General features: G+C 38.3%; 1 protein-coding gene across 1 annotated transcript in view; it reads left to right on the top strand.

Annotated features, from left to right (window-relative positions):
- Positions 1–9,573, top strand: part of LOC127522230 (protein NLRC5-like) — a 159,905-nt gene that overhangs the window by 84,242 nt on the left and 66,090 nt on the right. Inside the window, exon 13 of the mRNA XM_051911974.1 lies at positions 9,217–9,390. Coding sequence (XP_051767934.1) covers positions 9,217–9,390 — 174 coding nt within the window. The remainder of the gene's footprint in view (positions 1–9,216; positions 9,391–9,573) is intronic.

Raw genomic sequence — 9,573 nt, 5'->3', positions numbered from 1 at the left:
TGAGTCTAATGTGCTGGAAAAGACAGAGGCAATAGTTTCTGTTGCAACATCGAGGTCTTCTAAGCTGTCTGGTATGCTAAGGCGATGAAAATGATCAGGAAGATTATTTATAAAGCAATCTTTAGTGGTAGAAGTGATGGTTCTACCATATTTATGGCATGGAGGCAGTTTAGCCGCCTTGACTAAATGTAGTATACACGAGACTAGATAATGATCTGAGATGTCATCACTCTGCTGCAGAATTTCAACAGCATCAATATCGATTCCATGTGACAATATTAGATCTAAAGTATGATTACGACAATGAGTGGGTCCTGACACATGTTGTCTAACACCAATAGAGTTTAGAATATCTACAAATGCCAATCCTAATGCGTCTTTTTTATTATCTACATGAATATTAAAATCACCAACAACAAGGACTTTATCTGCAGCTAGTACTAACTCTGATAGAAAGTCAGCAAATTCTTTGATAAAGTCTGTATTGTGTCCTGGTGGCCTGTATATAGTAGCCAGCACAAATGTCAACTTACATAATGTTACGTAAAGTACCATAGTTTCGAAGGAATTATATTTGAAAGACTTCTGACTAATACTGTAAATATTACTATAGATTACAGCAACACCTCCCCCTTTGCCTTTCTGACGGGCATTGTGTCGATAATCATAACCTTGAGGACTAGACTCATTTAAAGTAATGTAATCGTCCGGTTTTAGCCAAGTTTCTGTCAAACACAGCACATCTAGATTATTATCTTTGATAATATCATTAACAATAAGTGATTTTGAAGAAAGGGATCTAATATTTAACAACCCGAGTTTTATCATTTGTTTAGCATTATTATCTCTATTTTTTTTGTTGAACATCAATTAAATTTTTACCATTAAATGGGTTTGGAAGTTTTTTGTTTTTACTAATTCGGGGTACAGACACAGTCTCTATTTGAAAATATCTAGGTGTAAGAGTTTCTATGTGTTGGGAGTTATCTGAATTTTCTGACTTCTGTAACGTGAGGCAGCTAGCAGACGGTCGGTTTAGCCAGTCTGTCTGCTTTCTGACCTGGGCCCCAGTTTGTCATGTTTCAGTTCTAAGACTATGTGCCATATTACTAGAGAGAAGAGCAGCACCATCCCGGGAGGGATGAATACCATCTCTTTTTAACAGGTCAGGTCTGCCCCAAAAACTTTTCCAATTGTCTATGAAACCTATATTATTTTGCGGACACCACTTAGACAGCCAGCCATTGAGTGATGATAATCTGCTAACTATCTCATCACTCCGACGAACAGGAAGGGGGCCAGAGCAAATTACTTCTCCTGACATTGTACTTGCGAGTTCACACACCTCTTTAATGTTAATTTTAGTGATCTCCGACTGGCAAAGTCGAACATCATTAGTGCCAACGTGAATAATAATCTTAGAGTATTTACGATTAGCATTAGCCAGCACTTTTAAATTTGCTTTGATGTCAGGTGCTCTGGCTCCCGGCAAACATGTGACTATGGTGGCTGGTGTCTCTATTTTCACGTTCCGTGTAATAGAATCGCCAATAACTAGGGCACTTTCAGCAGGATTCTCAGTGGGTGTATCACTGAGTGGGGAGAACCTGTTTGATGTTCTTATTGGAATGGAAGAGTGGTGTTTTCCACGGCTAGGCCGCCTCACCGTTACCGTTGCTGCGCGGGCTCTACAGCCGGAACCGAACAATGTATAGAGTTCACTAAGCTAGTCGCATCCAAAACAGTATCTGAAGCCCTTGCATTCTTACTATCCTCGATTAAAGTTTGGATGCGTGTCTCTAATTCTGAGATTCTCTCTGTCAGCCTGACTATTTCCCTACATTTATGACATGTAAATCCCTTGTCGCTGACAGAGAGAGCTATGGAAAACGTGGCAAATGGAACAGGTAGCAATGCTGGGAGAGGATGACATGACTCACCGTGTTTGTAGACTGATCCGACTTACCACAGCTGTTTGAAGAACGCGTTGAAAAAGGAGCGCGCGAGAGACTGTTAACAAGTTAACAAGCTAGCGCTGCAAATGCAAATGCGTTGTAACAGCGATTTAGATTCAAAGATTACAAGCTAGAGACGTCAGATTAGTGTGGTAGGCAATATTACATATAAGGTAATAAAAAAATAAGCAACAATGAATAAAAGTAAGATTCAAAACAAAGCTATACGGAGTTACAGACGCAAACCAATCTGAGCAGCGAGCAGCGAGGCAGACAGGAGCAATCGAGAGGGTTACTAGGGGTGCGCCAGTAAGATATTCAGTGTCGGTGTCGCTCCGATACTGCCATTTTTTGCTGGATTGTGTATCTGCCAGATGAGACCCGATCCAAATCCGATATTTTGTGTGTATACTATTTTGTTATTGTTATACCACACAAAAGGCACAAAAACAATATAAAGCACCATAAAGTTTTTCTGCACTATATTCCAGGTTTTCTGAAGCCATTCCATAGTTTAATGTGAGGTACAGATCAATTTTTACGTTTTTAAATTCAAGTTCACGTGAATGCTTCCCTCTGCTGCGGCTGTCAGTCATTCTCCATTCAGCATTCAAACAGTCGTGTTCGGTTACGACAGTCAACACAATAAAACTCTGATGAAAGATGATTCAGTGTTCCTATTATTATAATTTATCTGTAGATAAAGGTCTATGGTTTTGCATAAAAGGACTTTATCTGGCATGTTTCTTTCTCCCGGGTGTCTGTTAGATCACAACACTGGAGTAGAGAGCACTATAATTGTTCTTCATGCGCACGGTAACTGAAATTTTAAAACTGTTAAAAGAAAAAGCTCAATAAACTATTGCATAGCCATAGATATATTACACTACACATCAATATCTCGTCCCTTTGTGCTTTGAATGTTTCAATGCGAAGCGCTGCTCGCTGTGACTCCATGTTGCTTCAAGCGCATCATTCTGCGCACAAGATGCGCATAAGCGCTTTGTGCTGCTCTGTATTAAGCCTTTCATATTATAATACTTTTGCGCAATGTAAGATTATTAATAGCCATTCCTGTTCTGTACTATCTATCATATGTTGCTGCTTCATTAAAAAAAGCTGCGCTTAAAATTCAAAAGAAATATCTTTTAATTTTATAGTATATTTTTATATAGTTTTTCATACATGACAAAATTATGCATCATGAATGGAGTCAGCCTGACTCCTGTTTATTTTGAATGTCAACCAAGCTACTGATGCTACTAGTTTATTTGCAGTTGTTGCACTGGTGCACAATTATTTAATAAATTCACTACATTTGTGTTTGTATATTGTTTTACAAAGTTAGGAAAATAATGTTTGAGTCAAGCCTGATGCCTTTCACAAAAGAATGATCCAAGTCTCTTTCACACAGTGAGGTATACAGTTTATTAGGTAATTCAGCACTATTTTTTATTTTTTTTTTAATTTTACTATCGGATCCGTATCGGCTGGTATCGGACCACCCCTACGTGAAATATACATTGATGTCTATGGAAGCAGCAATAACAATCCCTTCAAATATAATTTGCCGATGTTTATTAATATCAGATACACATTGTGTAAGTAACTATAAAGTTCACTCTATTCTTCTCCCAGTTCACCGGCCACATGTATTTCGGGACAAATGGATGAATTCACATGCTGTAGCCTATAAATCCGACTGACAGGACTCTCTGAACTAAAGCGTAAACAAGCAAGGCCATCTCCCGTTATAGATTAAGATCAAGATCATGATGTAGGTTTTTTAATGACAAAACACTCAATTGCAAATATATTACAACAAATTAATTAATTAGCTCAAATTATGGGTGAAATAAATATATATATATATATATATATATATATATATATATAATATAAATTATTACAACAAATTAATTAATTAGCTCAAATTATGGGTGAAATAAATATTATATATATATATATATATATATATATAATATAAATCGACCAAAAAGGGCATCATGCACATATATTGTGAATTAATTACAACGGATTATAATTAATTACATATATGGTTCAGGATTAGTTCTAGTTTAATAGTTAATTTAGAAAGACTGGTCTAGTTTGTCCAGCAAACTATCAGTTTTCCTTATCGACTATTATAAAAGGAGATTATTCCTCTGGCCACAAGAAATAACTTCCTATTCTAGCATTAAAGTGTAAAGCAGTTTGCAAAATCGGAACGTAAAAGTGACTTGATTTGCTGAATGAGCAACAGAAACAATCGAGCATGAATATAATGGATTTAATATATGAAACTACGAATACATAGGCTATACGGCTAAATATACACAAAGAATACACATATATACAGAAGCGAAAGTAAAGACAGGAAAAGAGAGAAGACAAAGAGTAGCAAAACTTACAGACAGTTCCTTAAGAGCCAGCAAAGAATCAGTATCACTTTGTTAGGTCGTGTAACTTGGCGCATCTAAGATAGATAGCAGCGGTACTTGCATGAGTTTGCGTGCTGAGTTTCATAAAGATACATGTGAAGATTCAGTGCATCCATGGCTGCAGTTTGTTGGCTTCTTTTCCGTCTCCGCGGGAAGTTTGAACTGAGAACTTGAAAGTTTGTTTCGGCAAAGGTGGTCGTCCCCGAAGAGGAGAGGAGCGTGTGATGGGAGCGCGGTCGCAGAGAGACGTCCGGGAGAGATGTGCGTGAGATGGCGAGAGACAATCGAGAGACAAAGGTACATGCATGTGGTTGTCTTTTAAGGACAAACAAGCCACAACGCCTCCTTGGATGCACCAGCCAATGGCGAGGGTGCAATTTCGGCGGGCAAACTTTTTCTTTGTCTCCATTTACGACATAATTTGCATTGTATATGAAGTGTCCAATCTAAGTATGTTTTCTGCGAAGTACTATTAAAAATAGAAAAATGCATTTTACCCTAATGTAACATACATTGTTAATTAGAACGTTCGGAGAGGGTTAAAACAAAACTAAACATGCTAGGTCACAAAGACATTAAGGCAGAGATACAGTTTTATACTTGAATATAACGTTTAGAGTGAGACTAACACAACTACATTCAATACTAAGCTTATATAATATGGATACATGCATGCACATTTGAATACAACAACGGGTACACTTTTACATAGTCATATTTTGAGGCTAAATGTTAATACAGTCTCCATACGTGTGTGTGTGTGTGTGTGTGTGTGTGTGTGTGTGTGTGTGTGTGTGTGTGTGTGTGTGATGTGTCTTGGGGTTTTGGCCAGTGTCTGTGTGCCACATGGCCATTAGCCCAACATGGGGTGAACAAGGGTGACTCTTTTTAAGTCCCCGGAGCTGGTGAGAATGTCTTCTGCTTAGCTCAGTGAGGCAACAAAGATGCCAATGGGGCAATCTGAGCCAGACCTGTCGGAGCCATGGTCTGTGAGTTATACGAAGGAGGTCAAACATTAAAAGCTTTCTTTAATTTAAAGTTGTGTTGATGATACTGATCCTGTGCAGACGCTACAATGGTGAGAAAAGCGATACATATGTCATACATTGTGGCCGCGGTCATGTGACAAGCATGACGCGTCGTCATGGAAACAATAAAGGAAACGTTCTAATGGTGGCCTTAACTCTGGGAGGTCAGCCAGAATATTTTAAACTTATTTGTGAAAGGGTTCATTTAATTAGGGGCCAAGCACCGAAGGTGCGTAGATACGACAAATGGCTATTTTTGCTTATAACTTCTGATGGGTTTGTCCAAAAATCATAAATTTGGTCTCGTTAGATTCGGGGCATCATGCCGAGACACATGATATCCAATTTTACCATATCAGCCATTTTAGCCGTCAGCCATTTTGAATTTGAGTTAAAATGCTGTATTTTATGGACACATTAGCGTATCCTTACGAAACACGGTATGGGTCATCAGCACAAGGCCCCGAAGGAGCCTGAGAAGTTTCTCACCAGCGCCACCTAGTGGTAAAATCATATATTCAGATGCTTATAACTTTGGGTGTGGTCGACCCATTTTCACGGGAGTCATTTCCTTACACTCCATGCTGACAAAAAGTTATCAAAAGCTTTCTTATAAACTCAACCATTCTCAAAAACACAAATTAATTTAACGTAGAGCACCCAATTTGGATTCAAGGCTGTATCTCTGCAATGCTTTATCATATTCAGACCAAACTTGGTACATGTCTTCCCAAGCATGACCAGAGACTACATGCTGAGTTTCGGTGCAGCGCCACCTACTGGTCTGGAGATACAAAAAATGGCAATTTTTGATTATAGCTTCCAGTAGGTTTGTCCAAAAATCATGAAGTTGGTCTTTTTAGATTTGGGGCATCATACTGAGTCGAATGATATCCAATTTTCCCATATCAGCCATTTTGAATTTAGTTCGAAAATACTGTATTTTATGAACGCATTAGCATATAGTTACAAAACTCGGTTTGGGTCATCAGCACAATGTCCTGAAGGAGTCTGAGAAGTTTTGAAACAGCGCCACCTAGCGGAGAATTTTTTTTTTCATATGCTTATAACTTTTGTTCTGGTTGACTTATTTTGACGGGAGTCATATCCTTAGCGAGGGTCATTGTCACCTCACTCTGACCATACCACATTAATGTGGTCACAGCACCACCTATTGGTCGAAAGTGATAAACCAGTAAATCTTTATTATTGACTGTATATGTAATTTTTCAGCTCTTTTGACTAAAATGATCTTTAATTGCTCACTGTTGCAGTTGGTCTGATGCTCACAGCCATGTTGGCTGGCTTGCTGTGCCGCTTTTGTGCTTGGCCCCGTAATTGCTGCTTGCAGCTATATATTTTTTTTTTTCTTCTTCTTCTTGTTCTTCTTGTTCTTCTTCTTCCGCTCTTGAGTCTATGGCAGCCCATAGAACTGCTAGCGGGAAAGTTGTGAAATTTGGCACACAGTTAGAGGAGAGTCTGAACTGTGTCCATAGCAAATTTGGAGTCTCTAACGCAATCCCTCTAGTGCCACCAGCTGTCCAAAGTTGCACTCATGTTTATGTTAATAACTTTTGAACCGGGTTAGAAACAAAATCTTTTCCTCTGATTCCTTGGGTCAAGATGAATCGATTGCACCCTATGATGTCATTTTCCGTCATGAAAATTTTTCCACCATTTTGAATTTTCTGTAAAACCTACTTTTTCGAACTCCTCCTAGGCCGTTACTCCGATTTTCACGAAAATTGAACCAGATCATCTTCAGACCATGCCGACAAAAAGATATGGAATTCAAGTTGATTTCTCAAACCGTTTTTGAAAAACACACCAACAAATTTAATGTTGCGCTTGCGAAAATAGACATAAGGCTGTATCTCCGCAATGCTTTATCGTATTCAGACCAAACTTGGTACATGTTATCACAAGCATGACCTGAGGCAACCTGCAGTGTTTCGGGGTAGCGCCACCTACTGGTCCGGAGATACGAAAAATGGCTATTTTTGCTTATAACTTCTGATGGGTTTGTCCAAAAATCATAAATTTGGTCTCGTTGGATTTGGGGCATCATGCTGAGTCAAGTGATATCCAATTTTCCCATATCGGCCATTTTGGCCGTCAGCCATTTTGAATTTTGTGCTAAAATGCTGCCTTTTATGAACACATTAGCGTATCATTACAAAACTCGGTATGGGTCATCAGCACAATGCCCTGAAGGAGCCTGAGAAGTTTCAGACCAGCACCACCTAGTGGAGAAATTTTTTACTCATGCTTATAACTTTTGAACTTGTTGACTTACTTTTCATAGGACTCATATCCTTAGACTCCTGAATCCTTGCAGAGTCCAACGATACCAAACAGGCTAGGTTTCAACTTACGGTTTGTGCGGCGTGGTAATTTAGCGCTTAAAAAACGATTGCGAATATCTTCAAAACCGTTAGTCCAATCGAGACGAAACCAGCGTAGGAAACACGAAACCTAAGCTGGTTAACTATATGTCATAGCCCAAATGTCAAAATTTTGATAGGAAGTGGCAAAAAAATCAAAACAAAGTCGTTCATGGGTCATTTTTTATGATTTCATACATATAAATGTCTATAACTCCAAAACGAAATGAGATATTTGCACCAAATTTGACACATACATGTATGGGGTCACTCTGAGGACACACAAAAAAATTGGTGGGATTGTGCCTCTTGGTGGCGCTATAATTGAACAAAACATGAAATTGCCATTAATTACAATAAAGTATTACAATATAAAATACTATACTATATGAATGCATTGATGTACCATTACGAAACTCAGGATGTGCCATCGGCACCATGCTCTGAAGGTACACAATAGGTTTTGACATAGCGCCTCCTTGTGGTCAAATTCTATAATATTTAAAAAAAAAAAAAAATGTTAATAGCTTTATATAAATATGACCTATTGTAATGAGACTGGTCTTATTAGATTCCGTGGGTCATGATGAGAACATTGATGCCAATTTTGCCAAAGTCAGCAAAACTTCCTCTCCACCACTTTGATTTTCTTTAAAATCATACTTTTTCAATCTCCTCCTAGACCGTTGGTTCAATTTTCACTAAAATCATATTGTATCATCTTCAGACGATGCCTGTAAAAATTTATGGATTTCATCTTGATAGACAAAACCGTTTTCGTATACCGCAGCAACGGATTAGAGGCTTGATGCCAAAATGACTGTTAAGTCTATATCTCTGCAATGCTTTGACATATTGACACCAAACTTTGCGAGTGTCATTGTCACCTCACTCTGACCATACCATATTAATTTGGTCACAGCGCCACCTATTGGTCGAAAGTCATAAACCAGTAAATCTTTACTATTGACAGTATATATCATTTTTCAGCTCTTTTGTCTAAAATGATCTTAATAGGTCTGTAATTGCTCACTGTTGCAGTTGGTCTGATGCTCACAGCAGTGTTGGCTGGCTTCTTGTGCTGCTTTTGTGCTTGGCCCTGATAATTGCTGCTTGCAACTATATTTTAAATTAAATTTAATTCAAAATTTAATCTAATTTCTTCCCAATGTCCATTTTCAAATAAAGTCGTTGGGTGACAGAGTTGTTGTCAGCTTGTGTAGTGTGTTGCGGATCATTTACGTAGTGTCATGTAGTGTGAACACCACAACGACTTCAAGACTCCACAGCAAGTCATGTAGTCTGAACAGCACAGCGATCTGCCGATGTTTAAAGTCCTGTAGTGTAAACTTGGCATTAGTTGATTATTATAGATCTGAGTAATTGTCTTTTCTCTTTCTGTCTTCAGTCTGAGTAGATGCAGTATTACAGAGAAACAGTGTGTCATCCTGACTTCAGCTCTGAAATCAAACCCGTCACACCTGAGAGAGCTGAACCTGAGTGGGAATAACATAGGAAGCACAGGAGTGAAGCACTTATGTGACATACTGAAGGATTCACACTGTAAACTGAAGAGATTGAGGTCAGTAACATTTTTCACATACAAGAATCAAAATGCTTAAAGTCACTTTAACAGTTTAAACTCAAACACTTTATACTCAATATCTCACACTGAGTCTGAGTTCACATTATATTTGTGAAAACAGTTTCATCTTAGTATTTTGTGATCTGGTGAAATAAAGATGAAGATCTCTCTTCCTCTGTC

Source organism: Ctenopharyngodon idella, chromosome 2, assembly GCF_019924925.1.
Source record: "Ctenopharyngodon idella isolate HZGC_01 chromosome 2, HZGC01, whole genome shotgun sequence".
In the NCBI taxonomy this organism is placed as follows: domain Eukaryota; kingdom Metazoa; phylum Chordata; class Actinopteri; order Cypriniformes; family Xenocyprididae; genus Ctenopharyngodon; species Ctenopharyngodon idella.
Note: the sequence above shows the minus strand (reverse complement) of the source record. Positions and strands in the feature narration are given on the sequence as shown.